This window comes from Arvicanthis niloticus, chromosome 13 (assembly GCF_011762505.2).
Source record: "Arvicanthis niloticus isolate mArvNil1 chromosome 13, mArvNil1.pat.X, whole genome shotgun sequence".
NCBI classification, from domain to species: Eukaryota; Metazoa; Chordata; class Mammalia; order Rodentia; family Muridae; genus Arvicanthis; species Arvicanthis niloticus.
Genome location: NC_047670.1, coordinates 51,723,978 through 51,751,341, shown reverse-complemented (window position 1 = coordinate 51,751,341; position 27,364 = coordinate 51,723,978). Strand labels below are relative to the sequence as shown.

At 51.3% G+C, this 27,364-nt stretch overlaps 3 protein-coding genes and 1 long non-coding RNA gene across 7 annotated transcripts in view; 3 read left to right on the top strand and 1 right to left on the bottom strand.

Moving 5' to 3' along the window:
* The first annotated feature begins 60 nt into the window (after window positions 1-60).
* Window positions 61-4,211, top strand: Vps28 (VPS28 subunit of ESCRT-I). Of its 2 annotated transcripts, XM_034517586.2 has the most exons (10): window positions 62-211; window positions 1,005-1,074; window positions 1,573-1,601; window positions 1,889-1,926; window positions 2,202-2,291; window positions 2,859-2,964; window positions 3,081-3,182; window positions 3,652-3,705; window positions 3,797-3,888; window positions 3,972-4,211. In XM_034517586.2, the coding sequence occupies exons 1-10, from the start codon at window positions 89-91 to the stop codon at window positions 4,087-4,089; spliced, it is 822 nt and encodes a 273-aa protein (XP_034373477.2). In that variant the 5' UTR covers window positions 62-88; the 3' UTR covers window positions 4,090-4,211. The 2 variants fall into 2 exon arrangements, with proteins under 2 accessions (XP_076768397.1, XP_034373477.2); XM_076912282.1 differs by lacking the exon at window positions 3,797-3,888 and having other exon boundaries at window positions 61-211; window positions 3,652-3,757; window positions 3,910-4,050.
* Window positions 4,212-7,051: 2,840 nt separating this feature from the next.
* LOC143434195 (uncharacterized) lies at window positions 7,052-8,680 on the bottom strand. The gene is made up of 3 exons (XR_013103535.1): window positions 8,547-8,680; window positions 7,809-7,908; window positions 7,052-7,587 (listed from the first exon to the last, which is right to left on the bottom strand). It is a non-coding gene; the product is annotated as an uncharacterized LOC143434195 (long non-coding RNA).
* Window positions 8,680-12,867, top strand: Slc39a4 (solute carrier family 39 member 4). Of its 2 annotated transcripts, XM_034515944.2 has the most exons (12): window positions 8,683-8,979; window positions 9,395-9,679; window positions 10,113-10,308; window positions 10,401-10,567; window positions 10,656-10,827; window positions 11,079-11,251; window positions 11,361-11,516; window positions 11,586-11,705; window positions 11,780-11,834; window positions 11,920-12,072; window positions 12,313-12,500; window positions 12,592-12,867. In XM_034515944.2, the coding sequence occupies exons 1-12, from the start codon at window positions 8,788-8,790 to the stop codon at window positions 12,718-12,720; spliced, it is 1,986 nt and encodes a 661-aa protein (XP_034371835.1). In that variant the 5' UTR covers window positions 8,683-8,787; the 3' UTR covers window positions 12,721-12,867. The 2 variants fall into 2 exon arrangements, with proteins under 2 accessions (XP_076768363.1, XP_034371835.1); XM_076912248.1 differs by lacking the exon at window positions 12,313-12,500 and having other exon boundaries at window positions 8,680-8,979.
* A 3,496-nt stretch (window positions 12,868-16,363) lies between these two features.
* The window catches only part of Cpsf1 (cleavage and polyadenylation specific factor 1), an 11,608-nt gene continuing 607 nt past the window's right edge, over window positions 16,364-27,364 (top strand). The window contains exons 1-34 of one of the 2 annotated variants that reach the window (XM_034516133.2): window positions 16,364-16,598; window positions 20,108-20,135; window positions 20,214-20,347; window positions 20,477-20,557; window positions 20,680-20,831; window positions 20,927-21,073; window positions 21,212-21,351; window positions 21,429-21,539; window positions 21,639-21,732; window positions 21,849-21,936; window positions 22,009-22,131; window positions 22,232-22,283; window positions 22,360-22,454; window positions 22,521-22,595; window positions 22,672-22,752; window positions 22,831-22,920; window positions 23,044-23,154; window positions 23,227-23,368; window positions 23,446-23,624; window positions 23,704-23,840; window positions 23,916-24,090; window positions 24,169-24,375; window positions 24,474-24,563; window positions 24,655-24,798; window positions 24,878-25,030; window positions 25,671-25,787; window positions 25,870-25,960; window positions 26,045-26,129; window positions 26,203-26,344; window positions 26,422-26,574; window positions 26,657-26,833; window positions 26,908-26,974; window positions 27,066-27,113; window positions 27,197-27,352. In XM_034516133.2, the coding sequence (XP_034372024.1) occupies window positions 16,455-16,598; window positions 20,108-20,135; window positions 20,214-20,347; window positions 20,477-20,557; window positions 20,680-20,831; window positions 20,927-21,073; window positions 21,212-21,351; window positions 21,429-21,539; window positions 21,639-21,732; window positions 21,849-21,936; window positions 22,009-22,131; window positions 22,232-22,283; window positions 22,360-22,454; window positions 22,521-22,595; window positions 22,672-22,752; window positions 22,831-22,920; window positions 23,044-23,154; window positions 23,227-23,368; window positions 23,446-23,624; window positions 23,704-23,840; window positions 23,916-24,090; window positions 24,169-24,375; window positions 24,474-24,563; window positions 24,655-24,798; window positions 24,878-25,030; window positions 25,671-25,787; window positions 25,870-25,960; window positions 26,045-26,129; window positions 26,203-26,344; window positions 26,422-26,574; window positions 26,657-26,833; window positions 26,908-26,974; window positions 27,066-27,113; window positions 27,197-27,352 (4,009 nt within the window). In that variant the 5' untranslated portion in view covers window positions 16,364-16,454. The remainder of the gene's footprint in view (window positions 16,599-20,107; window positions 20,136-20,213; window positions 20,348-20,476; window positions 20,558-20,679; window positions 20,832-20,926; window positions 21,074-21,211; window positions 21,352-21,428; window positions 21,540-21,638; window positions 21,733-21,848; window positions 21,937-22,008; window positions 22,132-22,231; window positions 22,284-22,359; window positions 22,455-22,520; window positions 22,596-22,671; window positions 22,753-22,830; window positions 22,921-23,043; window positions 23,155-23,226; window positions 23,369-23,445; window positions 23,625-23,703; window positions 23,841-23,915; window positions 24,091-24,168; window positions 24,376-24,473; window positions 24,564-24,654; window positions 24,799-24,877; window positions 25,031-25,670; window positions 25,788-25,869; window positions 25,961-26,044; window positions 26,130-26,202; window positions 26,345-26,421; window positions 26,575-26,656; window positions 26,834-26,907; window positions 26,975-27,065; window positions 27,114-27,196; window positions 27,353-27,364) is intronic. The other variant, XM_034516132.2, reaches the window with a different exon arrangement.

Sequence of the window (27,364 nt, the reverse complement as noted above, 5' to 3'; positions counted from 1 at the left end):
TGAGGCTTAAAGCCTTGACAGGCGGAGCCACTCCAAAGCGCAAGCTCAGGCAAAGAGCACGAGCGCCGACCTACGGATTGGGCTTACTATGTGCGTAAACTCAAGGTTGGAGGATGAGCGCCGAGCTGCCGATCGGGTTTCCCGGCAGGCGCAGGCGGAAAAAGCGAGCACCGAGCTTCTGTCGCCATCTCCGGGACTCCAAACGCCCCAGGTACACAGCGGCGGTGGCTGGGTCCCCTCCTCATAGGACTCCTTTGGGCTAAGTGTCCCGGTCCCGTCTCCTTTTTGGGCTCAGCGGCCCTTGCCGCGTGGCCAGTATCTCAGTAGGCGATGGGCGCTGTCAGATGGCATTGCTGGTTCACAGTTCAGGTTCCCCTGGCTGTGAGGGTACCAATCTTTCCTCTGCGACTCCGCCAGCTGTTCCTAGCTCCTGCGACCTCAGTAGCTCTGGCTCCTCATCAGACCACTCCATCTCAGTTTGCCTATCTTCCTTGGACATTTGTTTTCACCCCGTTTCAAATCCTAAGGCGTGTCTGAGCTGCCTAAGCCACTGACACCAAGTCCTTATTAGACAAGACCTATCCTGGGCCTTGCCTCCACCACTTATACACCACATCAACCAATAAGCTTGCCTTTATTCATTTCTCCAGTGTCTCCCACAAAGTTAGAGTAAAACCCACCTCCACACTTCCCCTCCCACAGAGAAAGCCCTGGACACCTAGTTCTCAGTTCATTTCCATAGAAAGGTAGAGTGTACCTGTCCCCTGCGACCAAGATGCTGCCCCAGTTCTAACAGCTGTTCTTCCCTACCCTAACCAAGCTAACAGGCAGGACTCCCATGGCACTCAGTGTTTGTCCTTAAAGCCTGACTTCCCCAAGACAGTCCTTTAGCATTGTGTCATTCCTGTAGAGAGCAGGAAAGCTGTTCACAATGCCCTGATCCCCACAGCCCAGTTCTTGAGGTGTAAGGGGACCCTTGAGTTAGTGCTGGCTCTGCTTCCCAGGTCTCTTGTGCTGTAGCTGCTGTGGCCTGCAAGATGTTTCACGGGATCCCAGCTACTCCTGGTGTTGGAGGTGAGTGTAGCCTAAACTGGGAAGTGGAGGAGCCCAGGCTTTCCCTTCTGCAGGAGCTATTGGGAAAGGACCACACTGCTACCTCCATCCCATATCCATAAGTCCTGGGGAGTGCCTAGGGCCAGAGCTATGGTGGGACTCTGAGGGCCCAGCAATACCCTGCTGGGGAGAGATAATTAGCTCCAGTGTAGCCAGAACCTCTGGCATCCTGAGCAACTCTGGGTCTCCAGTGGTAGTTTGTGAAGCATGTGACAGACTTTTATTTGTACCAAACCTTGTAAACAAACTACGGTCATCTTGGTGGGTGTAGAGAGCTAAAACTAGCAATCTGTAGCCTCTTAGAGGCCATACTGGTAGGTGAGGCTAGAGCCCCTATTCTGTAGCTTCCTTTAAGCTCCATGGGACATGGCATGGGAGACACCTTGGGACATAACTGAAATGGGTCTGTCCTGGGGTCACCTTGTAACCCCTTGTTTGCTCCTCCTTGCTCTGTTGCAGCCCCTGGGAACAAGCCGGAGCTGTACGAGGTAAGTAGTAGATACTTTTTTTTTTTTTTTTTTTTTTTTTTTGCTTTTTGAGACAGGGTTTCTCTGTGTAGCCCTGACTGTCCTGGAACTCACTCTGTAGACCAGGCTGGCCTCAAACTCAGAAATCCGCCTGCCTCTGCCTCCCAAGTGCTGGGATTAAAGGTGTGCGCCACCACTGCCCAGCCTAGTAGTAGATACTTATCTGGCCATGCCACTGTAAACACCATATGGCTGATCACTGGTTCTGTAACCACCCAGTGATGCTGACTGACTTACTTTTCCAACAGGAAGTAAAGCTGTACAAGAATGCTCGGGAGCGAGAGAAGTAAGTCAAGTGTCTAAGCTGCCACTAGCACACACAGTCACACACACACACGCACATGCACACACCCATCCAGCCTCCATGGCAGGCCCAGCAGTCTCCCAAATCCACCCCCACACTAATGGTTGTGGGGGACATGGGGTCGGGCTAGGGAGATAGCCCCTGAGGAATACCTACCAGAGATGGAGTGAGAGGTGGGCTGAACTCTGCCATACATGCAGGGCAGCAGATGGCCGCCAAGCCTTGGCACTGTGACCTGATGGATGGCTTGGTCTTAGGTATGACAACATGGCAGAGCTCTTCGCAGTGGTGAAGACAATGCAGGCGCTGGAGAAGGCATACATCAAGGACTGTGTCACCCCCAATGAGTGAGCAAGCCTGTGGCTTCAGACGTTGGTGGCCACCAGTCCTCAGAAGCGTGTTTCTCCCTTCCACGAAGTTTGTGGGTTCAGTAGGCAGCATAAATGGAGACCAAGCTATGGCAGTGTTCCTTGTTACCAGTTTCAGGGCGGGATCATCCAGGGACCTTTTGTAAGGGTGGGTATGGTTCTGACTTCAGAAGGCAACTAGAGCCCTGGGCAGCCTTGTCTAAGGTATCAGTGTCAAGTCTAGATGCCCAGTGTGGGTGGTGATGCTTTGCCCACAGATGACAAGCCAGTTTGACTAGACCAGGAGATGGCAGGTCTGACACCTGCTCTAGAGCAAATGGAATAGACATCCACTCTTGTGCTGAGTTCCAGACTGGCCCACACAGATCTCCTGTTGTCATTGTTTCTGTCCTACCTCCCTGCTCTCTTCATACACACACCCAACAGGAAACCCTTGGCCCTCCTAGCCTACCATGAAAGCTGCTGCATCTACAATTGTTGAGGGAAAACATGATGAGAAAATCTAGACTGCTGTCAGCCTCCAGAAGCAACCGGTCCCCTCTCTAGGTACACTGCAGCCTGCTCCAGGCTCCTGGTCCAGTACAAAGCTGCCTTCCGACAAGTCCAGGGCTCAGAGATCAGCTCCATTGATGAATTCTGCCGAAAGTTCAGAGTGAGTTAGCAAGTCCTCCCTTCCATTGTGCAGGAAAGGGTGTGGTGGGATGTGGTATGGGACCCTGGCCCTCTGCAGGCCCTGTGATGCCCAGTACCCATATCTGTTCTACTCAGTTGGACTGCCCACTTGCTATGGAGAGGATCAAAGAGGACCGACCCATCACTATCAAAGACGACAAGGGCAATCTGAACCGCTGCATTGCAGACGTCGTTTCGGTGTGTCCTACAGCTCCTGGGAGGGTCCTGTGGGGATTAGAGGGAAAGGACTACTGGCCTGGGTCAGTCATAGATGGGTATTCCTGGACCTAAGCAGTACCCTGGGAGGGATCATCTCGGCTGTGAGGAGGATGAGAAGCAGCCATAGAGCCTAAGTCCCACTTGACTGAGTTCCTTCCTATGAAGGGGACCACGATCTACTCTGACAGGACCCTGGGCTTGAAGGGGTCGTATAGTAGAGCTTTGCATATTCCCAGATTACTCTCACAGTTGTGATCCCAAATGTCCATAGGCCCAGAAGGTCAACAGACAGGTCTTCAGTATGGCCCCCAAGCAGGAAGAAACCTCAGTGTGGAAAGGAAGATGGGTGGGGAACTGGCCCTTGTAATTGTAAATAAGCTATAAAAGGTCTCTAAACCCCACTGAGTAAGAGATGCCTAATATACATGCTCCCTCACTCCCACCCCAGCTCTTCATTACAGTCATGGACAAGCTGCGTCTGGAGATCCGAGCCATGGATGAGGTGCAAAAGCTGGGCAGGGAGCCCAGGCCTGGATGGAGGGGAACAGAGCAAGGTACGTAGGGTCTCACGAGGGTAGCACTTGTATCTGTAGATTCAGCCAGACCTACGGGAGTTGATGGAGACCATGCACAGAATGAGCCACCTACCTCCAGACTTTGAGGGCCGCCAGACAGTCAGCCAATGGTGAGTGGCTTTCCTGAACAGGTGGAGCCTCGCAGTGACGTCATAGCCCTGCTGCTCATACACAGTTGTGCCTGTGCCCCTAGGCTGCAGACCCTGAGTGGTATGTCGGCCTCTGATGAACTGGATGACTCCCAAGTTCGCCAGATGCTCTTTGATCTGGAGTCAGCTTACAACGCCTTTAACCGCTTCCTACACGCCTGAGCCTCACCGAGGCAGGAATGAGACTGATGGAGATGTGATGCCTCAGCCCCCCAGTGTCTACACCAGTCCTAGATGTCTATATTGTCAGGATATCACCCACAATAAAGATCTGTCTAACCTTCCTCTGTGGGCAGCTATGCTGAGCCTGCCCTGTGTGATCTATATATACACATCCTTCTGATCTTGCGGCAGTGCCCTGTCTCCTGAGGGGCACAGAGCCCCTGAAGCCATTGCCCTAAACCAGCAAGGGGCCCTACCCCTGTTTCTTATCCCACACATAGAGCAGCCTGTGTGAGAGATGATAGCTGGGCAATTATACACCAAAGACCAGCTTCAACACCAGAGTAAACTGAAGCACAGCATAGAGTCAGTGGGGGCCGGTGCTGATGACACCTGGCAGAGACTGCTACTGATGGTAGCCAGCAAGTAGACAAAAGGAAAGAAGAAAAAGAAAAATACATACATACACATTTGGTGGATGAAGCAAGACAAGCTCCAACAAGCAAGCTCTAACAACTTCACACACAGACAGAGAGACATACATATACATATTTACACATTGGTTGGATGGAGCAGAGCTTCAACCACTTTGTGTGTGTGTGTGTATACATAGACATGCATGCACATATACACACATCTGGTAGATGGAGCAGACTCCAACAAGCACCAATGGATTCTACATATATATACGCATATACACATATTTGGTGGATAGAAAGAAGCTCCAACATTTTCTCCCACAGCTTATATAGCCCAGCAAAACCTTTCAAGCAGTACAGAAATCACAATACAGTTACATTCTATTTTCCTCTAAGTAAATGATTACATTAAGTATGCATAAGAAAAAAAATGTTTCCTAATATCCTCACATGAGTTTAAGTGTTATGGGTGAAAAACAAATGTGAAAAACAAATTATTCCAAAGAACTCACATACATTGGTAACTAAACAATTCGTTATAGATTAACAAAATGTAAGCAAGCAAGGTAATTTTTTTTTTTTTAGCCAGTTTCTCTTGACTGGCAAGCAGCAATTTGTGGCTACAAGGGAAAAAAAATCAGTTATCTTATTATTTATCTTTTAAAAAAATAAAAATCTTAAAAGAATCACAAATCTAAACTTTTGCATGAAAAAACCAAGCAGCTGTTTCTACTTTAAATCCTCAAGTTACACATCTACACATTAACAAACTTTATTAAATCATATCAGGAAGTTGAGGGCAAAAATGGGTACAAGAAATTAATCACACCCTGACCAGCAGCCCAGCGTCAGCAAGGAAGTCACATTAGCCAGTATCAGTCAGGTTAGCATTGTTCTTGTTTCCTGACCATAAAAAAACCTCTAGCTCAATTATTAAGAGTGTGCATTTATGAAAGTCAGCCTGTTCCCCAAGATTTTCTAGATCAGAGCCACTAACAAAAACATCTTAATCTATTCTCCAAATTCTTTCTAAGGGTGGTACTTGTTGCCAACCATCTACATCTCTTAAGTTCTTTCTCTTTCTCAGGGTGGTAGATGAATCTACCTGAAAAAAACCAAGCACTAATATTCTAAGTGCTAGTGACGCAGCCCAGAGAGGGGCTAGAAGCCCCTCTAGAGTTTTCACACAAGATTGTAAGGGATGTGGTGACTGTGAAGACAAGTTGAACACATCTCTACAACATCAAGGGTGGGCCGGATTCCAAGAGTTCTAAAGCCTTTCATGGTTTCTCCTAACAACCCTCAACAACTATAGGGACCAGGTGTGACTCCTCACAACTCCCAGAATGGCTGGAATCTGGCAACTTATGTGGCTGCCTCCTTGCTGGCCAGGAAGACCTTCCTAGCAGCACTAAAATCGTGTGCTACCACTGCCCGGCTTGGTTCTTGTGTGTGTGTGTGTGTGTGTGTGTGTGTGTGTGTGTGTGTGTGTGTGTGATTTTCAGTCATGCATATGAGCCAGGCAGTAGTGGCACATACCTTTAATCCCAGCACTTGGGAGGCAGAGGCAGGTGGATTTCTGAGTTTGAGGCCAGCCTGGTCTACAGACTGAGTTCACCAGGGCTACACAGGGCTACACAGGCCTCCATGTATATCTGTATATCAGGTGCATGACTGGTGCCGTAGAGGCCAGAGAAGGCATTGGATCCCCTGAAACTAGAGTTACAGGTAGTTTTGAGCTACTATGTGGATGCCTAGAACCCAAGACCTTTAGAAGAGGAGTCAGTCTTTTCGACTGCTGAGTTATCTCTTTAGCCCCACTTTGGGGTTTGGTTTTGTTTGAGATGGTCTCACTATGTAACCCACACTGGCCTCAAACACAATCTTGAGTCTGCCTTCCCAGTGATGGAGTTAGCATGTGTTTGCCACCAGGCACAGATCAGGCCTGCTCCAGTCTATCTCCCTTTTGTTGTTTTCTGAAACAGGATCTGCCTAGCCCCAAACTTGCTTATGTGGACCAGGCTGGCCTCTAACTCAAAGAGATATGCCTGCCTCTGCCTCCTGAGTGCTAGGATTAGGGGTGTTCATCATGACACCTGGTTTATACTTTATTTTATACTTGTGAGTACACTGTAGCTATCTTCAGACACACCAGAAGAGGGCATCAGATCCCATTACAGATGGCTGTGAGCCACCATGTTGGTTGCATGTTGGTTGCTGGGAATTGAACTCAGGACCTCTGGAAGAGCAGTCAGTGCTCTTAGCCACTGAGCCATCTCTCCAGCCCCGGTTTTTACTTTTCGTATTATCTGTAGCCACTGAATGAAGTCTTGCAGGAGTCCCTAGGGAGCTGCTAACCAGGTACCACTGTTTTTGCTCTATTTTAATTTTGTACTGTGATTAACCACAGAAGTTGCCACTGTAATCGCTTGGATCACAGTTCAGCGGCATTAAGTTTATCCACTGTCTGGTCATCTCCACACCTTCATCTTCCCACGCTGAAACTTCCACATGTAAGTGACACCAGCTCCCAGGTGCTGAAGTTCACCATTTGCCTTTTTTTTTTTTTTTTTGGCCCGAGGGAACAATCGAGATAGCATACAATAGAAGTGGGAGAACAGCTTTCAGGAGTTAGATTTTTTCCTTCTGCCCCGTGAGTCCTTGGCAAGCTTCTTTACCTGCTGAGCCATCTCACCTACTCCAGCCCTGGATTTAGATACCTTTTCCATGACAGCAAAGGCAGTCAACTAGCTGGGAATGAGCCGGAGAGGTAATGATAGCTGCACAAGAGCTGGCTATTCTGGCCTTCCAGGGCTCAGGTAGGTTTCCCCTTTGAGGAAGAAATCTAGAGAAGCCAGAACAGCCAAGCCTACACTAAGACTTCTCCTTAGGGGATACAGGGAAAGAAAACCAACCTAGTCTTAGCCCCCAGCAGCCCAGCAATGAGAAGAAACAGGAAGGCAGTTTGGATATATGTTGTCTTCAGAACTACATGTGGGGAATGCTCTCACGTTGGTGTTCCCAGTTCCCAGCCATAGCTCCTCCATGGGACCAGCAGGGATGCTGCATTGCAGGGATCCTAGCCGTAAGAAACATTGACACATGTATGTTTGGAACAGGTCTGAAACAGTTGACCCCTGAGCTCAAGGATACTCATCTAGTTTCTTTCCCCACCCTGCCCTACCCTCCAGAATACTAGGGGACAGAGTCCTCGAGGTTATTAGGTTCATACCCAACCACACCCCCAAGAGGGTTAGGATCAGGACAGGTATGAACCCACGTGGAAGTGGACCACAGTACCTCTGGGGCTACCAGAAGCCCTTTTCCAGAAGGCCAAAATGCCTTGTGACCAGGGGATTGTCAGCGCCTAGAGATTCCAACCCCTCCTTCAGCCTGCCACCTGGATAGAGATAAGGCTCAGGGGTCAAAGGCTGGAAAGATCAATGGGGGAGGGGCACAGCTGGGAACCCCAGCCCTACCTCAGTCTTCTTGTGCCCAGGCACAGAGCTCACCACAGGGCCTCAAACGCCTACTGCTCAACTCAAACTCCTCAAAGCCCCAAAAGTTGGCTAGGACCAAGGTCACATCTTTGCTTCCTGTTTGTCTAGGTCGGGGCTTTAGCCATTTCCTGGGGATTTTCCCCCTGAGAGCTGGGGGGTGGGGAACATGACTCAGCAAGTACCTTTCAGAACTCTCCCATTGTAGCCCACGTTGGACCCAGAGGCCTTAGCTCAGGAGCCAAGAACAGCACCCCCACCCTCAGGCTACAAGATTTGGAATTTGTCTAAGCTGCTTGACCTGAGAGGCAGCTGGTGAAGGGTGGAGGTAAGCCTAAGGGCTCTCCTGAAAATGTCAAATAGAACACCCATGTTTGACTTGGTAACATCTATGCTCTCAAACCCCTAATCCCCTAGCTTGTGCTCCAGAGGTAAGATAACAGGAGAGGATGATCTAGGATCTTCAGGGAACAGAGAAAGCCCTGACGGGCAGTTCAGGGTATGACAGGCTAAAGCCGCCCACCTACGGAAAGGGACCCACCTTTAGCTCCAGCCCCAGGAGGCAGCAGCTCCTTGCCCCTAGGCTTTCAGGGAGGATCTGCCACTGGAATGGCTAACCCAGCAGCCAATCACAGAGCCCTGCAGGAAATATCTGGGAGAGGTCTTGGAACTAGGGCCAAGCAAGTTGAACCCAGCCCTCGTCTGGCCCCAGGCAGTCCCAGCAGTCTCCAGCTAGCCCAGAGGCCAGCACCACTGCAAGGAACGCTTTGGGGGCCCGAGGCATGATGCTCCCAAAGTCGGTCACACAGGGGCTCTGGTTGACTCTGCTCGTGGGCACAGCAGCAGTAGTCCAGCCCAATAGCCTGCTCAGCCTGCTCACCTCGGGCCAGGGTGCTCTGGATCGCCCGGCACTGGACGGCCTATTAAATACGCTGGTGGCCCGTGTGCACTGCACCGTCGGGCCGTGTGAAAAGGTAACACCCCCACCCGATGGGTCCCCCAGCCCCGGCCCCTTCCTGCCCGCTCCACCCTGTGGCAGGCACTAAAGAAATCTGGGCAAACTCCAGGAGGCGGGTCTGGAGGCTGGTGTCTGAACCTGCTGGCAGGCTGGAGCCTCCCTTCCGTTTCTGGGGGGCTTATACAGGCCTGGCCTCCCTCCTGGGACACAGAGGTCCATTCCCCCAAGCTATCAAATTTGTGGTGACTCTTGGTGACCACTCTCACTTCATGATGGGGGAGTAACTGCCGGGGACCCCTTTGTGTAGGTTCCTAGTCAAGCTAACTGTACAAGGGGCAGAACATGACATAGGATAGCCGATAGAATCCATTCCCTGCCTATGCCTGGTGGGCCCAATCTAGCCCAGCCCCTGTCTACCTGTTTGCCCACAGTGTCTGTCTGTGGAGAATGTCTTGGCTCTAGGCAAACCTGACAAGCCACAGCTTGCCCCAGAATCAGTCCTGGAGTCCAGATACATTACTTACCTTAGTGCCGCCGCTGCCCTCTACCTTAACGACCCAGAGAAAACATGCAAGGACATCCAAGCTGGCCTCTTGGCCTCCCATGTGGACGATTACCTGGCCACACTGGAAAGTCCAGAGGCCATGACCCCGGGTCTGAGCCAGCTACTGCAGAAGATTGAGGCCTATCCCGCCAGCCAACCCAGCGGGGAGAAGGTGAGGTCCCAGAGGGCTTTTGCAGGTAGTGACAAGGACTGTAGTGCTATGGAAGGGAGGTTGCCCCAGCAAGGGAAATGTCCCACATGCGGCCTCATTGGCATCTGTGGAGATTCTTAGGTGGTTAAAAGTGTATTGGGTATCAGAATTGGGAACACTGTTGGGTAGGACGGGGTCTGTGGGAACCCTTTGGGGAAATGGCGGTCAGGAAAGCTCTGGGGCCGAGGGAGGTCATAGGCCACAGTGAAGGGTGTGACTGCCTGGGGCAGCCTAGGTTTATGGTATAGGTAGCTGGTATAGGGACAGAGGCTGATGTCTTTGGTGAAATCTGGGAAGTGATTTGAGGAGGCTGGGAGTTGATGGGAGACCCATCCAGTGGGTGGACTCCAGAAGCTGATACCGAGGGTAGAGCTGAGGCCAGTCTCTTTTACAGACCTGTGTAGATGTACCCCAACTGCTGGAGGAGGCTGAAGAAGCCGGGGTTTCCAGAAGCCCCGGCCTGGTCTTGACTGCCTTGCTGGATCATGTCATTAATGAGTCCTGCTTCCAAGGCCTGCCTAGGCCTCAGTACTTTGTGGACTTTGTGTTCAGGCACCACAGTGGTGACTCTCCCAATATCACACTGCATGGTGAGGCAGAGTCTAAGATCCTCAGCCGCTACTCCTGGGAGAGGGGACAAGGCTGGAACCGAGAACACTGACTGCACTGTTTTTCTTGCCAGAACTGGAAATTTTGATGCATCACCTTGGGGTGGGTGGAGAGGACCACAGTGACCATGATGACCATGGTGACCATGGTGATGAGCACAGTCATCTGGACAGGGAAGTCAGCCACCAAGACTCTGGGCTCCATGCTACCCACAACAGTAGCTCTAGTGTATGGGACGTGGTAAGCCACTCATGCCATTCTGGAGAAAGATGGGCTTCCATGGGTCTGCTCAGACACCTGACTCCTGGCCTGCTCTCTTCGCCTCCAGCTGTGCCTGAGTGCCAAAGATGTGATGGCTGTGTATGGGCTATCTGAAGAGACTGGGGTGAGCCCTCAGGCCTGGGCCCAACTGACCCCTGCCTTGGTCCAGCAGCAGCTAAGTGGAGCCTGTAGCCCCCACCCCAGTGTCCACATTCAGGACCAGCTCAGTCAAACAGAGAGTGAGTCCCTACCCCGGAGTGCTAGCCTCATGTTGTTAGGCTCTATAAGGGAGCGGGGAGTTGGCACTGAGAATGAGGAACCAGTAAAGGAGGGGAGGGTAGTGGATTTCAAGGCTCGAGGGCCAGTGTAAATAGATACTTGGCACCTGCTGACAGTCCACAGATCTGTTAAGATCCCGCTCATTCCCCCAATAGACTTGGGGGTTGCCTCTCTAGGAAACAGGGAATCTCAGCGTAGTTTCACCCCACAGGGTATCTGTATGGCTCTCTGGCTACCCTGCTCATCTGCCTCTGCGCTGTGTTCGGTCTTCTGCTGCTGACCTGTGCCAGATGCAGCACAGCTACCCACTACATCATGCAGACCTTCCTAAGCTTGGCTGTGGGTGCACTCACGGGTGATGCTCTTCTGCACCTGATACCCAAGGTCAGCCCTTACTCAACAGGGTCCTCCCTCCCCCACTGCCCTTTTCCAGCCCCAGCCTCAAGTCCCTTGCAGCCCTGAAGTCCCTAGTTAGTACCTGCTCCCTTCTCAGGTGCTGGGACTGCACACACATGATGGAGAGGGTCACACCCATGAGGAGGTGGGCATTGGTGGACAGACCACCTGGCGCTTGCTGGCCGTACTTGGAGGCTTCTACATCTTCTTCCTGTTTGAGAGCTTCTTCAACCTGTTATTGCCCAGGGACAAGGTCAGGCTCTGGGGAACCACTAGGCGGGATGGGTAAGGGCTTGATAGGCTCTGACCAGTTTTTCCACAGGATCCTGAGAAAGATGGGCCTTGTAGCCACGGTGGGCACAGCCATGGGATATCTCTGCAGCTGGCACCCAGCAATCTCCGGCAGTCCAAACAGACCCATGAGAGCTCTCGCTCAGACTTGGTAAGTGGCAAGTCCTACCCCACATGGAGCCCTTTAGTTATGTATTTGCCTGGGTTCATTCTCAATCCCCCCAGGTGACAGAGGAGATCCCCGAACTACTGAACCCAGAGACCCGGCGACTGAGAGCAGGTGAGCCCTGAGGGAGTTCTTGGAGGGCTGCTGATCTGGGGTTTGCCCTTAGGCATGTGCAGAACCTGGCTTGCTATGCCCACAGAGCTGAGACTGTTGCCCTATCTGATCACACTGGGCGACGCGGTGCACAACTTCGCTGACGGTCTCGCTGTGGGCGCAGCCTTCTCATCCTCATGGAAGACTGGGTTAGCCACCTCATTGGCGGTGTTCTGCCATGAGCTGCCCCACGAACTCGGTGAGCTCTGGAGTGTGGCTTGAAAGGGTGTAGCTTAGTGGGAGTGATCTATTCTGGAGGTGACCAAGGCCAGAGGAGAAGGAACAAGGCCTATCTTTGAGAGCAGCCTGTCATGGGGGGCGTGGCTAAAGGTAGGAAGGCCCGATTTGCCTTTGGGTATGTCTGGAATATGGGTATGACTGGTGTGGTGGGCTGTACCTGACTTGTGAGCAGAGCTCTCACTGACTTGTTCTGTTCTAGGGGACTTTGCTGCCCTGCTGCATGCAGGGCTGACCGTGAAGCGTGCGCTTTTGCTGAATCTGGCCTCAGCACTCACAGCGTTTGCTGGCCTCTATGTAGCTCTAGCAGTCGGAGTAGGCGAAGAGGGCGAGGCTTGGATTCTGGCGGTAGCCACGGGCCTCTTCCTTTATGTGGCACTTTGTGACATGGTTAGAAAGGCAGAGAGCCTATGTAGGGGTGGGGAGCTTACCAGGGACTCTACCCAACTGGCTACTGAACTGGTGCCCACCTTTTCCTCAGCTCCCAGCCATGATGAATGTGCGGGACCAGCGGCCCTGGCTTCTTTTCCTGCTCCACAACGTGGGTCTGCTGGGAGGCTGGACCATCCTGCTGCTGCTGTCATTGTATGAAGACAACATCACCTTCTGACGGCCCTATCCCATCCCAGCCCTTGTCCCTGTCTGTTGACTCTGCTTTACCTTCTTAAGCTAGCTAATTGTTGGACCCACTACAGGTAGCCAGAGGGTTCCAGCCTCATTTCCCTGCTCTGACTTCAATAAAGACTTGTCCATCAAACCCAGCTGTACTCTTTTCTTGTAGAGTTTCCTCGTGAAAGCTCTGGGGCAGGCCACTGCCTCCTTCCTCAGTGTTTGCTATGAACAGCTACACTGGGGGTCATGTGGAGAGCCGGCTTGTCTTTTCGATAATTAAACCTGGGGAATGGTCAGAGTTCTCTAGGATCTGATGGGGTCCTTGTCTCCAGTCAAAACATTACCAATATTGCTTACAAATATGAGGGCTCATTTCTGCCATGAACAGAAGCCTAGAGATGGTCAAACCAAGGGTCAACCCGTGGATACTGAGCTCTTGGCAGAATTGGCTATCCCAAATCTCCTTGCATTAGCCTTTGGAGGTGACGTAATTGTCTACCCTAGACTAGGTGCCTAAAGAGCAGAAATTTATTCTCTCATTTCTGGAGGCTAAAAGATCAAAGGCAAGTTTTCAATCAGGCATAAGAAATGGATCTGGGGGGCTGGAGAGATGGCTCAGTAGTTAAAAGCACTGAGTGCTCTTTCGGAGGTCTTGAGTTCAATTCCCAGCAACTATATGGTGGCTCACAACCATCTGTAATGGGTTCTGATGCTCTCTTCTGGTGTGTGTGATACAGTGTACTCGCATATATAAAATAAATCTTTGAAAGGAAAAAAAAATGGATCTATGTTCTTAAGAAAGATACCACATAATCCAAAAAATTTCAGCAAGACCAAAAATTTTACTTTTGCAAGAAGGGCTTGTAGCTGTGCTACATTAAGCAAGCAAGCATGTGCAGTGAAGTTACTGATAGTTTTTTATAAAAATTCAAAAGGATCCAGTGTCTCAATGCATGAGATTAGAGCTTAGCCTCATATTCCTGCGTGACTGATTGACAAATGCAGACCAGTGCAGGTGCTAGAGAGAAATAAATTTGAACAGTATAGTGTTAACTGTTAGGCCAGGCATGGAGGTGCATGCCTTTAATACCAGCACTTGGGAGAAGAGGAGGCTGGTGAATTTCTGTGAGTTCAGGCCTGCATGTTTTATAACATGAGTTCCAAGCCAGTTGAAGCTAAATAGCATGAACCTGCGCCAAAATAAATAAAAAATAAAATTCAGGATACTTGGAGCAATGTAGAGAGACCCTGTCTGAAAATAAAAGTAAAAAGCAAACCTAGGAGGACGTTGAATTACCAAGTGGTTGCTTTATCTGCAATGTTTGCTGTTGCTGTTTACATTGTCAGACTATGTCTTACATTGTCTTACTATGTTTTGCTTGTTTGTTTGGCTTCTCTAGACAGGGTTTCTCTGTGTAGCTCTGGCTGTTCTGGAACTATATAGACCAAGCTTGAACTCACAAGATGCACCTGCCTCTGCTTCCCCAGTGCTGGGTTAAAGGAATGCACCACCACCAACCAGAGCTGCTGGTAACAGGAAAGGGGAGGGCTTGTAGTCCTCACCTTGCACCTTGTTTACCTTCCACCAGCCCAGGCAGCCCTGAAGCTCCTCCTCCTCCAGCTGCTGAGACAGGCCATCAGCATCATCCTCTAGAAGAGTGAAGTCCACTGACCCTGAGCCTATGGTATTCTAGCTCCCCTGATCTCTAGAGCAGAGCAGCCACAAGCAAGAAGGAAGACTCTGGGATCTGTGAGCTGTGTAGCCAGGAGAAGCAAACCTGACTTCTAGCCCAACCCAACTCCACCAGCAGCTGGTTTCAGTTAGTTTGATTAGTTTTGGGGGATTTGTTTGTTTGTTTGTTAGGTTTTGGATAGGCGTTCTCTGTGTAGCCCTGATTGTCCTGGAGCAGGAAGCCTTGAACTCAAGCTATCAGCCTGCCTCTGCCTTCCAGTGCTGGGATTAAAGGCATGTGCCACCACCACCCAGCTATCATTATATATTTTTGATTGGCTTGGAACTTAATCAGACCAACTAGAGCTTTGTACTCCCAGAGATCTGCTTGCCTCTGCATTCTGCATGCTAGGAGAAGGCATGGCTCTTTACCCTAGAGAGATCACAAAGGAAAGAAATGACTTCACAAAAGTCCAACTTGGCAAACTACTATGTAATTTAATGAGGTTATTATTAATAAATTATTATTATTAATGAGTTTAATGGGTATACTTACAGCAGTAGAGGTAAAGAGTGATATTTACAGGAGTGAGGATGACTCAAAAGCAGCTGCATTATCAAAAAGCTTACCCAGGCTCAGATCACAGACTGTTCTTCCAGAGGTCCTGAGTTCAATTTCCTGCAACCACATGGTGGCTCACAACCATCTGCAATGGGATCTGATGCCCTCTTCTGTTGTGTCGGAAGCCAGTGACAGTGTACTCACATACATAAAATAAATAAATAATTCTAAAACAAAATGAAACAAAAAGTCAGGCCTGGTGGTGCATGTCTTTAAAAAGAGGGTTAGGGAGTCAGGCAGATAGATCTCTGAGTTCCAGGCTAGCCCGTGTAGCCAGCAAGCCAGAGCTAACTGAGATATGTCTGGAAAAAACAACCAACCGACTGGAAACCAAACAAAAACCAAACAAAGCTCTCATCTCTGCTGGCATGACCACTCTCACCCTGGAGCTCTAGGTGTTGATGAACTCCCTCTGGGAGTTTCGGGAACCCTTGAACCTTATACTGTTTACCTCTGGAGTCTTAAGAACCTGTCTCCAGAAAGAATGTTTAAATTTGGAGGGATGTTTCAATTGCTTCATAACTCAGGGTGTCACTGGGTAACCAGACTGGCCTCAAACGTGTCTAGTTCTCGAGGGTTCTGGGAGTGCACGAGTGAGGTACAATGTCACAGGTCTTCAGAGTTTTGTTTTTGTTTATTTTTAAAATTATGTATATATTTGCCAGTATGGCACTGCAGCTTTAATCCCAGCGCATGAGAGTCAGAAGCAGGCAAATCTCTGTGAATTCAAGGTCAGCTGGATCTACACAGAGTTTCAGGACAGCCAGGGCTATAAAGTGAGACTTTGACTCAAAAATCAAGAAAACAAAATAATGACAAAATACTTTTTTTTTTTTTTTTTTGGTTGTTCGAGACAGGGCTTCTCTGTGTAGCCCTGGCTGTCCTGGAACTCACTCTGTAGGCCAGGCTGGCCTCGAACTCAGAAATCTGCCTGCCTCTGCCTCCCAAGTGCTGGGATTAAGGGCGACAAAATACTTTTTAAAAGAGATCTTTAGTGTGATACAGGGGTGATCTATCACATCATTTCATCTACTGGGTCCCCGGTGAGAGAGCTTTGTGTGTTGATATATGTTTCTGTATCCTTTTCCGAGTCTATATGCCCTTGTTTTATTTTCTGGGATTTAGCTAATGAGGCAAACCTTGGTGGGAGCAGAGCTGAAGGATGGGGACCTCCAGCACCCTTCAGCTCTTCAATTCTTACTAAGCTAGGCCACTAGGGGCCGCTGTTCGCTAGCAGCCACGGCGCGCAGGCGCAGATGCGAAGCGGCCCGGAACCCTGCTTCTCAACTACCTAATCCTCCTAGAAGGCGGATCCGGGCGCGTAGCGCAGGCGCAGAAACTCGGAACCCAGTGGCTGGGTTTGCGCGCGCGGCCGGACCGAGTCCGCTGCCGTCCCTGTCCCCTGAGTCGGTGGCTCCGGCGTGACAGTGGCAGCGACATGTACGCCGTGTACAAGCAGGCGCACCCGCCCACCGGGCTCGAGTTTGCCATGTACTGCAACTTCTTCAACAACAGTGAGCGAAACCTTGTGGTGGCCGGCACCTCGCAGCTCTATGTGTACCGCCTGAACCGCGACGCTGAGGTAGGCCGTGTCTCTTGAGCGGAGATGCCCAGGCGGTACCGCAGTCACCTAGGCAGGTTCCCCAGTGCAGGAGCCTAGATTTGCCAAGGGTGTCTGGTCCCCAGAGCCGGTTCATCACTACCACATTGTTTGGCCCCATCCTACCCTGCCCGGACACCCCTGCCTACGGTCTACTCCATGTTCTTTGGTATTTTCAGGAGATTGTTGCAGACCTTCTTGGTGCTTAGCAGCAAGGACAAGACACTGAACCAAGACCCTTGAGGGAGATGACCCTTCAGTAAATCAGTACTACCATACACAGACTGCCGTAGTGTCTCTAGGAGTAAGACCCAGTGAAGGAGGCTGGGTGTTTCTAGACAAAACAACCAGAGTTTTTTCTGAGACCGAGCAAGTTTGTTGGTGGAAGAACATTTCTTCACAAAGGAGCAAGGCTCGATGTTGCTTGGGGACAGATGTAGTAGTGTGGAATGAATTCATCACTACATGTATAAGGGAGTATTTTGGTTGCTAGAGCGACAGCAAGTGGTTCAGGAAGCCTTTTTGCAAAAGGCAAGTTCCTTGGCTCCTGGTAGTGCGCTCTTTTAATCCTAGGCAGTAGCAGACAGATTTCAGGGTGTTCCGGTTTAAACTATTTCCAAGCCATCTGGGGCTACATAGTGAAACTCTTGTCTCTAAAAACAAACAAAACCAAAAAGCCAAGAAAGCAGCTTCTTTTTTTTTTTTTCTCCAACAATTTTAAAATTAGACGTATTTATTTGTGTTTGCCTGTATATATGTATGTACATCACATGCATTCTTGGTGTCCATGGAGGTCAGCGTTATGGATGGTTGTGCCACCAAGTGGGTCCTCTGTAAGAGCTACCTGCAAGAGCTTTTAATGGCTGAGCATCACTCCTGAGATGCAGTTTCACTGGGGCATTAGTACTGGACAGGGAAATCTGACCTTCATAGAAGATGTGATTTAAATAGACAGGGAAGCATGGAAAAGTATGTGGGAGTTAGGCAAAGTGGTTTCAAGTAAAGCTAAGTTTTTGTGATAGAGGCTAAGGGAAGGAGGAAGGGAGGGAAAGAACAGGTAAGTAACAGGGTGGGGGCTCCATGATACACTCTCTAAGCAGGGAGTTTTGGCAACAAAATAATCTTACCCAACTTATTTGAGAGTGGGCCAAGTAGACTGGTCAGGAAGTGGCTGTAGCTATTAGGCAAGGTGGTGGCCTGGACCAGTGTATCTATGACAGTTGAGGTTCAGGATGGATAGAGGTGGAGTTTGAAAGGAACTCAAGGTAATGCCAAGAATCTGTCACTATTGTGGGCAAAGGTCTGGAGTTGGTCTTAGCAGTTACAGAGATGCTGTTGCTATTCCCCGAGGTAGAGATGGCTTTGGAAGTGGGCCCCATTCCTTAAATGACTGTGACAAAGTGGTTTAGGGGCAGGGGCAGTGAGAATGGAGAATTGGTAGCAGAGAATCAGATAGTTGTTTGGAAGAAGGCCTGTCCACAGAGCAGCAAAGAAATGGAGCAGTGATTGGTCTGGGGCAGGGTTTTAAAGCTTTGTTTTCGTTTTTACTTGTTAAATCATTATTGTTGTGTCTGTACCTGAGGCACTAGTGGTCATGTTTACAGATGGTTGTAAGCTGCCACGTGGGTGCTGGGAACCGAATCTCCATCCCCTACGTGAGTGTTCTTTATTTAACTTCTGAATCATCATTTCAGTCTCTTGTTCTTTGTTTTGTTTTGTTTTGTTTTTTTGGTTTTTTGAGAAAAGGGTTTCTCTGTATAGCCCTGGCTGTCCTGGAACTCACTCTGTAGACCAGGCTAGCCTCAAACTCAGAAATCCGCCTGCCTCTGCCTCCCAAGTGCTAGGATTAAAGGCGTGTGCCCCCACCGCCCGGCTCTTTGTCTTTCTTTTTAAGTGACTATTTTTATTTCATGTGCATTTGGTGTTTTGCCTGCATGTGTGTCTGTGTGAGGGTATTGGATCCCCTGGAACTGCAGTTACAGACTGTTTTTAAGCAGCATGTAGGTGCTAAGAATTGAACCTGGTTCCTCTGGAAGAGCAGCCAGTGGTCTTAACTTCTGAGCCATCTCTCCAGCCCCCTCCAATCCCTTGTTTTTATTTTTAATTATCCTTGTGTGTGTTTGTGGGTATGTGCACACAGGTGCAAGTGCCCACGGAGGCCAGCGATGTTCCTTCTCCCTGGAGCTGGAGTTATAGGTGGTTGTCAGCTGCCAGATGTGAGTGCTAGGAATGGAACTAAGGTAGAGAGCAAGGTTTGAGGGTTTGTTATTTTTGTTTGGTTTGTCAAGACAGGCTTTCTCTGTATAGACTGGCTGTTCAGGAACTCACCCTGTAGACCAGGCTGGACTCAAATTCACAGAGATTTTCCTGTCTTTACCTCCTGAGTGCTGGGTTTAGCAATAGCAAGGATTTTAAAGGTGAGGGAGAAAGCAGCATACTGTGCACTGGGAAGTAATGGGAGTGATTGCATTTTTTGATGTTTGCGGAATATTCTAAAGACAGATCCTTGAAACAAAGGATGCAGTTTCTGCTTTCTGATCCTAGCAGAACAGTATGGCTGCCCCTTTCCCACAGACTGAAGTGTAAGGTGACAGCAAATGTAAGTGAAAGAGGTCTCCGTCCAGTCACAGATTCATGATAGTCTCCCCGGGATAGATAGACATGGTCCACTAAGACACACAGTTTTGGAGAATACAGAAGGAGCAGGCTGGTCTGTTGTCTGTGCATTCTTCTGTTGTGCTCTCTGTAACTATCCTGACAGCTCAATGGCTTAAGATTAGTCAGGTATCTTTCTAGAACTTAGGTTTCTAGGAGACCAAGGCTGAAGCTGCCAGGCATCATAAGAGGGAGGCCAGGAGGACATGGTCCCCATCCTTACTCCCCATCCTTCAGAGCAACCCCAGTACATCTTAAAGGGAAATGAGTCCTTTTCTGTGGCTTGTGTCTTTTCCTGTGAATCTAGTAGAAAATGCAGCCATGTGTTGTGGGGATACAGTCTGGTACCTGGAGTTGGCAGCTGTCTTACTGTTGTTACTGGTTTTTTGGGGGTCGTCTTGCCATGTAACTCAGACTGGACAGGAACTTAGAGTCTTCCTGTCTTGACCTCCTGAGTAGTTGGGACCATAGGTATGTGGTACCATAGGTATGTGGTACCGTGCCTGTTACCACTTGGCTCTTGTATGTCGTGTATTATATATGATGGACCTCGAGCCACGTGGTCTCAGGTAGAAGCCAATGGGTGCACAGCTAAGCAAGTGTGAGAGAGTAGAGACTGACTGTGTATAGTATAGGGTAGGGCTTCTGGAAAAGCGGTGGCTTCCCAGTGATGAGAGCCCTGGGGATAGGATATGTGAATGTGAGTTTGCCCAGGATCACTGGTGACAGTGGCCAGCCCTGGGTGGACTTTCTACCCTTCAGATGTCTGTGTCCATGATAGAGACAAGGAGGGCTACCTGGTGCGTGGCTTCTTACTGCTTTCTTTTCCATTCCAGGCTCTGACCAAGAATGATGGGAGTGTGGGTAAGTATTCACATGATGGGGTGGGTATGGGTGGCCTGGGGACAGAACCCAGCCCTGACTTGCTGATCTATACTCTAGAGGGGAAGGCCCATCGAGAGAAACTAGAGCTGGTAGCCTCCTTCTCTTTTTTTGGCAATGTCATGTCCATGGCCAGTGTGCAGCTTGCAGGTGCCAAACGTGATGCCTTGCTTCTCAGTTTCAAAGATGCTAAGGTAAGCAGTGTGAGTCTGGCAGGAGGTTCTGGACACAGTGGTGTTACAGGGAGCAGTATTGGACTGGGATCTGTCAGTGTGATCAAGGTTGGTATTAAACGGGCCATGCTTCTGACCTCCTACCTCCAGTTGTCTGTGGTGGAGTATGACCCAGGCACTCATGACCTGAAGACCCTGTCTCTACACTACTTTGAGGAGCCTGAACTTCGGGTAAGCCAAGCCAAGCAGTGCCCCAGGCTAAGCCTAGCAAGTCCCTCTTCCATTTTCCTTCTAGTGCCCCAGTGCTTCCCTCTGATCCTCTGTAGCCCAACTGATATCCCGTCTGCCACCAGGATGGATTTGTGCAAAATGTGCATACGCCTCGTGTGCGGGTGGACCCTGATGGGCGCTGTGCTGCAATGCTCATCTATGGCACAAGGCTGGTAGTTCTGCCTTTCCGCAGAGAGAGTCTGGCTGAGGAACATGAAGGGCTCATGGGGGAAGGGTGAGTACTAGGCTGGGCTGGCTGTGGTTTTGAGGACCCAAGAGCCCTGAGTTTTTGCCCTATCACCTCCTCCTGCCGACACCTTTGGTCTGTAGGCAGCGGTCCAGCTTCCTGCCCAGCTACATCATCGACGTGCGGGCTCTGGATGAGAAGCTGCTCAACATCATCGACCTGCAGTTCCTGCATGGCTACTACGAGCCCACCCTGCTTATCCTGTTTGAGCCCAACCAGACCTGGCCAGGGTGAGGCTGTGGGGCCCTCTGCTATGGACCCCCAGGTGTCTTGCCTAAGCGGGTATTTGGGGGGGGGGCTAGGGATGACTGGGTCACTTGCCTTGGGAGCAATGTGTCTGCCTCTGGGTGACCTACCTGCTGCTCTAGGAGGGTGGCTGTGAGGCAGGACACGTGCTCCATTGTGGCTATCTCGCTGAACATCACACAGAAAGTCCATCCAGTCATCTGGTCCCTTACCAGCTTGCCTTTTGACTGTACCCAAGCCCTGGCTGTGCCCAAGCCCATAGGTGAGGGTATGGCTGTATTGAATGGCAGTGGGGGTGGGGGGCAGCAATGAGCTGCTTACAGTGGTGTCTACTTCCAGGTGGGGTAGTGATCTTCGCTGTCAACTCACTGTTGTACCTGAACCAGAGTGTTCCCCCATATGGTGTGGCGCTCAATAGTCTCACCACGGGCACCACTGCTTTCCCACTGCGTAAGTGGGGTGCACTTTGGTCAAAGTGGGGTGTGCCTGGTGCAGGGCAGGCTATGGTGAGGGCCAGGCATTCAGTTTGCATGATGACGTTCCCCACAGGTACCCAAGAGGGTGTACGAATCACCCTAGACTGCGCACAGGCGGCTTTCATCTCTTATGATAAGATGGTCATCTCCCTCAAGGGTGGTGAGATGTGAGTCCACAGCCCAGGAGCCCTGACCTCTGGGATACGCACATTCTTTACCTTCTCTGTGCCTCTGTGGGTGCTGTGGGTACCTTACCCACTCAGTGCCCTTACCCTGCCCACAGTTATGTGCTGACTCTCATCACTGATGGCATGCGAAGTGTCCGAGCATTTCACTTTGACAAGGCGGCTGCTAGTGTCCTTACCACCAGTGTGAGTAGGGATAGGGTTGGAAGTGCCCTGGGTCCAGGTCTGGTTGTACCCTTATTCACATCTCTCCCTCAGATGGTCACAATGGAGCCTGGATACCTGTTCCTAGGCTCTCGCCTGGGCAATTCCCTCCTCCTCAAGTACACGGAGAAGCTACAGGAACCCCCAGCCAGCTCTCTCCGTGAGGCTGCTGACAAGGTAAGTACAAACAATGTTGGGGCCCTGAGCCTGGCCTGCCATGACCCCTGTGTGAGACAGCCTCAGGGCTGACTGCTTACTCATTTCTCCTGCCTCATAGGAAGAGCCTCCCTCAAAGAAGAAGCGAGTGGACCCTACAGTGGGCTGGACAGGTAAGAGGCTCGACTAGGATGAGCAGGGGAGGGCCAGAGTCCATAGTTGGACTCAGTTGGACTCTGTCTGCTACAGGAGGCAAGACAGTGCCACAGGATGAGGTGGATGAAATCGAAGTTTATGGCAGTGAGGCCCAGTCAGGCACACAGCTGGCTACTTACTCCTTTGAGGTGAGTCTGGGAAAGGCAGTGGGTATCCACCGCCTTCACTCTACCTGACCATTGCTGTGCCCACAGGTCTGTGACAGCATGCTCAACATTGGACCCTGTGCCAACGCTGCTGTGGGCGAGCCTGCCTTTCTCTCTGAAGAGGTACCCAAGGGGCTGGGTCGATAGGTGTGGAGGCTAGAGGGTGGCTGGGAAGCCGTTTCCTCATCCCATTCTGTAGTTTCAGAACAGCCCTGAGCCAGACCTGGAGATCGTGGTTTGTTCCGGCTATGGGAAGAATGGGGCCCTGTCCGTGTTGCAGGTATGCGTGGGCAGGAGTGGCAGGTTCCTGGTAGGACTGACTGGGCTAAGCCTCACTCCCACCCCGTCTCCTTTCCAGAAGAGTATCCGGCCCCAGGTGGTGACAACCTTTGAACTTCCCGGCTGCTATGATATGTGGACAGTCATCGCTCCTGTGCGGAAAGAGGAGGTAGATGAGGCTGGGCTGAGGAGGAAACCCAGAAGGGCAGAGAATTATACATATAGCACCTAGGGACACTGGGGACAGGTGGTCACAGTCACACACTGCTCTGATCCTCCTTCACCCTATCAGGAAGAAACGCCCAAAGCAGAGAGCACAGAGCAGGAACCTAGTGCCCCTAAAGCTGAGGAAGATGGGCGAAGACACGGCTTCCTTATTCTTAGCCGGGAAGACTCAACCATGGTAAAAAAGGAGAATCTGGGATTGGGAATAGGGTCCCACGGGAAAGGACACCACTCACCTCTGTCACCATAGATCCTACAGACCGGCCAGGAGATCATGGAGCTGGACACCAGTGGCTTTGCCACACAGGGTCCTACTGTCTTTGCTGGAAACATTGGGGACAATCGTTACATTGTCCAAGTCTCGCCGCTGGGCATTCGCCTGTTGGAAGGCGGTAGGTAGGCAGGTGTGTGTGAGTGGGTCTTCAGGCAGGCAGTATGTGCCTGCACCTGACCTCCATCTTGTCCACAGTGAATCAGCTGCACTTCATCCCTGTGGATCTGGGCGCCCCCATCGTGCAGTGTGCTGTGGCTGATCCCTACGTGGTCATCATGAGTGCTGAGGGACACGTTACTATGTTCCTACTCAAGAGCGACTCCTATGGCGGCCGCCACCACCGGCTGGCACTACACAAGCCTCCACTGCATCATGTAGGCCCCTACCCTTGATACCCCTGCCTTCCCACTGCCTGCCCCTGCCCTCGTCTGAACCCTATCCCTCTTCCTGCAGCAGTCTAAGGTGATTGCTCTCTGCCTGTACCGAGATGTCAGTGGCATGTTCACCACTGAGAGCCGCCTGGGTGGGGCCCGTGATGAACTGGGTGGCCGAAGTTGCTCAGAGGCTGAAGGCCTGGGCTCAGAAACGAGGTGGGTAGGGACTGGTGTGTGAGGGGCCAGGGTCCCTATGGCAGGCTATGATGTAGCTCATCTGTTGGGTCTCAGCCCCACAGTGGATGATGAGGAAGAGATGCTATATGGGGACTCCAGTTCCCTCTTCAGTCCCAGCAAAGAGGAGGCCCGTAGGAGCAACCAGCCACCAGCTGATCGTGACCCTGCACCCTTCAGGGCGGACCCCACTCATTGGTGCCTGCTGGTACGGGAGAATGGCACCATGGAGGTAGGTGCATCACACACTTCCATCAGTACTACCGCACAGAAGCCTTGGCTCCTGCCCGTAATCATTGCCTCTCTGCAGATCTACCAGCTCCCAGACTGGCGGCTGGTATTCCTAGTTAAGAACTTCCCTGTGGGACAGCGGGTTCTGGTGGACAGTTCATTTGGACAGCCCACTACACAAGGTGAAGTCCGAAAGGAGGAGGCCACACGCCAGGGGGAGCTGCCTTTGGTCAAAGAGGTGTTGTTGGTTGCTCTGGGAAGCCGGCAAAGCAGGCCCTACCTGCTGGTAAGTATCTTCCTGCTTGCTGCCTCCCGGGGCCTTGCCTCGCCCCTCCCACCCCCCCACATACATCCACCTTAACCATTCTTGCTTGGATCCCCCAGGTACATGTGGACCAGGAGTTGCTTATCTATGAAGCCTTTCCCCATGACTCTCAGCTTGGCCAGGGAAATCTTAAAGTCCGTTTCAAGAAGGTGCCAGTGGCTAGACCCTACTTAGGCATGGGGTAGAAAGCTAGGCCTTCAGCATATTGGAAAACCTAGCACTCACTGTCACCTCCAACAGGTCCCCCACAATATCAACTTCCGTGAAAAGAAGCCAAAACCATCCAAGAAGAAGGCTGAAGGTTGCAGCACTGAGGAGGGATCTGGAGTCCGGGGCCGTGTGGCACGCTTCCGCTACTTTGAGGATATTTATGGCTATTCAGGGGTATGTAGGTGGCTTGGTCAGGACCTGGATTTGAGGATGGAGCTTCATTCAGAGTGCACTCAAAAGTGCCTTTCTCCAGGTTTTCATCTGTGGACCCTCACCTCACTGGCTCCTGGTGACTGGCCGTGGAGCTCTGCGTCTGCACCCCATGGGCATTGACGGCCCCATTGACTCCTTTGCTCCATTCCACAATGTGAACTGCCCCCGTGGTTTCTTGTACTTCAACAGACAGGTAGGGAGGCTTAATCCAGTTCCCTCCAGTGCCACTGATCTTGCCCCAGGCCAGAGCAGCTGTGGAGGCAGGGGCCAAGGGCTTCAACTCCAGGCTTCTCCAGAGAAGACTGAGAATGGGACAGATGGAGTGTGGAGGGCTGACTGATGGGGCCACTGTTACTTAGGGTACACCCTGAATTCATTGCTCTGTTGTAGCCTCAGACCTTGTTCCAGACTTTGTCGGGCTGAGCTGGCTTTGCCTTTGTTCTGCCTCTAAGCTTCTGTATGGTTTGTGGCAGGCACATGCCTCTGAGTCTAACCACCTGTGCCATGCAGATGGCAGCAGTGATTAAGGGGCTAATGACACAGAACTGTTGGTAAAGGGTGGCCTGGTCACTGATGTTGGCTCTTTGCCTGTTTATCGTTGTTGGATTTATGAGCTCAGTTTCGTGGGTCCTCCTTGCTGGCTGCCTCCAAGTGTCCTCTTGGCCCTGGGCAGTCAGGCTACCAAAGCTTTACCCTCTCCAGGCAACTGTCCAACATGGCAGACCTGATGTCCCATTGCCACAGAGCTAGAGAACATTTTAGGAGGCTTAGGTTCATTGGCCCTGCCCTTGTCAACCCAAGGCTAAACTGACTGCTGCCTACTGCACTGCTAGGGGGAGCTAAGGATCAGTGTCCTGCCTGCCTACCTGTCCTATGACGCCCCGTGGCCTGTCAGGAAAATTCCACTCCGATGCACAGCCCACTATGTGGCCTACCACGTGGAATCCAAGGTCTGTCTGTCTACCCCCACCCCCACCCCCCAGGCACCTTGTGAGCCTGGCATCTAGAATGTGACACCCTCTAACACCACAGGTGTATGCTGTGGCCACCAGTACCAACACACCTTGCACTAGAATTCCACGCATGACTGGTGAGGAAAAAGAATTCGAGGCCATCGAGAGAGGTGTGTGACACTTGAGGGTGGAGCTAGGCAGAGCTTGGCTGTACACTTTGTCTACAAGGTGACTCACTGTCCTTGTCCCTACAGACGACAGATATATCCACCCCCAGCAAGAAGCCTTCTCTATCCAGCTCATCTCCCCAGTCAGCTGGGAGGCCATTCCCAATGCCAGGTAAGGATGGATCTAGCAGGGGCTGCTCTTGGCTTGGAGGTGGGAAGTGCTGACCCAGCCTGGCTTCATGCAGGATCGAGCTAGAGGAATGGGAGCATGTCACGTGCATGAAGACAGTGTCACTGCGCAGTGAGGAGACCGTGTCAGGCCTAAAGGGCTATGTGGCTGCTGGGACCTGCCTCATGCAGGGGGAGGAGGTCACGTGCCGTGGGCGGGTAAGGGCCTTTGGGTGGGGGGTAGGTAGCCCCGAGTAGACCATCTGCCATCTCCATACGTTCCCTTGCCCTTCCAGATCCTGATCATGGATGTGATTGAAGTGGTGCCTGAGCCTGGGCAGCCCCTGACCAAGAACAAGTTCAAGGTCCTCTATGAGAAGGAACAGAAAGGGCCTGTGACTGCGCTGTGCCACTGCAATGGCCACCTGGTGTCAGCCATTGGCCAAAAAGTGTGTTATTTCCCCCTCCCCTTCCCTTCCCTCCCCTCCCCTCCTGTAGCAGCTGCTCTGCTCACCATCTCCTGCCCTTCAGATCTTCCTGTGGAGCCTGCGGGCTAGTGAGTTGACCGGCATGGCCTTCATTGACACCCAGCTGTACATCCACCAGATGATCAGTGTCAAGAATTTCATCCTGGCAGCAGACGTCATGAAGAGCATCTCGCTGTTGCGTTACCAGGAGGAGAGCAAGACGCTAAGCCTCGTGTCCCGGGTACGCTCAGGGCCAGGCGTGCTGGTGGGTGCCAGTCCCAGGCCTGCCCTGACACTGTCCTTTCCCTTTCCCAGGATGCCAAGCCTTTGGAGGTGTACAGCGTGGACTTCATGGTGGACAACGCCCAACTGGGCTTCTTGGGTGAGTATGTGGGTTCTCAGGAGGTTACACTAGTGGGGTGTCACTAGTGGGTGTAGGTAGCTGAGGCTAACTCTAGGTCTCTGTTCATCAGTGTCTGACCGAGACCGCAATCTTATGGTGTATATGTATCTGCCAGAAGGTGAGTGGCTCCTCTCTGACCTCTTCCTGGGCTGGGTACCAAGCAGTGGGTCGGTTGGTCATGACCTGAGTTCCTGTGTCCAGCCAAAGAGAGTTTTGGGGGCATGCGCCTGCTGCGCCGAGCAGACTTCCACGTGGGTGCCCATGTGAATACGTTCTGGAGGACCCCATGCCGAGGTGCTGCTGAGGGGCCCAGCAAGAAGTCAGTCGTGTGGGAAAACAAGCATATCACATGGTTTGGTGAGTGCTGGG

Excerpts from the sequence above, each read along its gene's own strand:
- Vps28 (XM_034517586.2), top strand. The coding sequence starts at position 89 with ATGTGCGTAAACTCAAGGTTGGAGGATGAGCGCCGAGCTGCCGATCGG. Across the intron at positions 2,965-3,080 it reads AATTCTGCCGAAAGTTCAGA|TTGGACTGCCCACTTGCTAT; the intron begins GTGAGTTAGCAA and ends TGTTCTACTCAG. Across the intron at positions 3,706-3,796 it reads AGATCCGAGCCATGGATGAG|ATTCAGCCAGACCTACGGGA; the intron begins GTGCAAAAGCTG and ends TTGTATCTGTAG.
- Slc39a4 (XM_034515944.2), top strand. The coding sequence starts at position 8,788 with ATGATGCTCCCAAAGTCGGTCACACAGGGGCTCTGGTTGACTCTGCTC. Across the intron at positions 10,568-10,655 it reads GCTCTAGTGTATGGGACGTG|CTGTGCCTGAGTGCCAAAGA; the intron begins GTAAGCCACTCA and ends CTTCGCCTCCAG. Across the intron at positions 11,252-11,360 it reads TTCTGCACCTGATACCCAAG|GTGCTGGGACTGCACACACA; the intron begins GTCAGCCCTTAC and ends CTCCCTTCTCAG.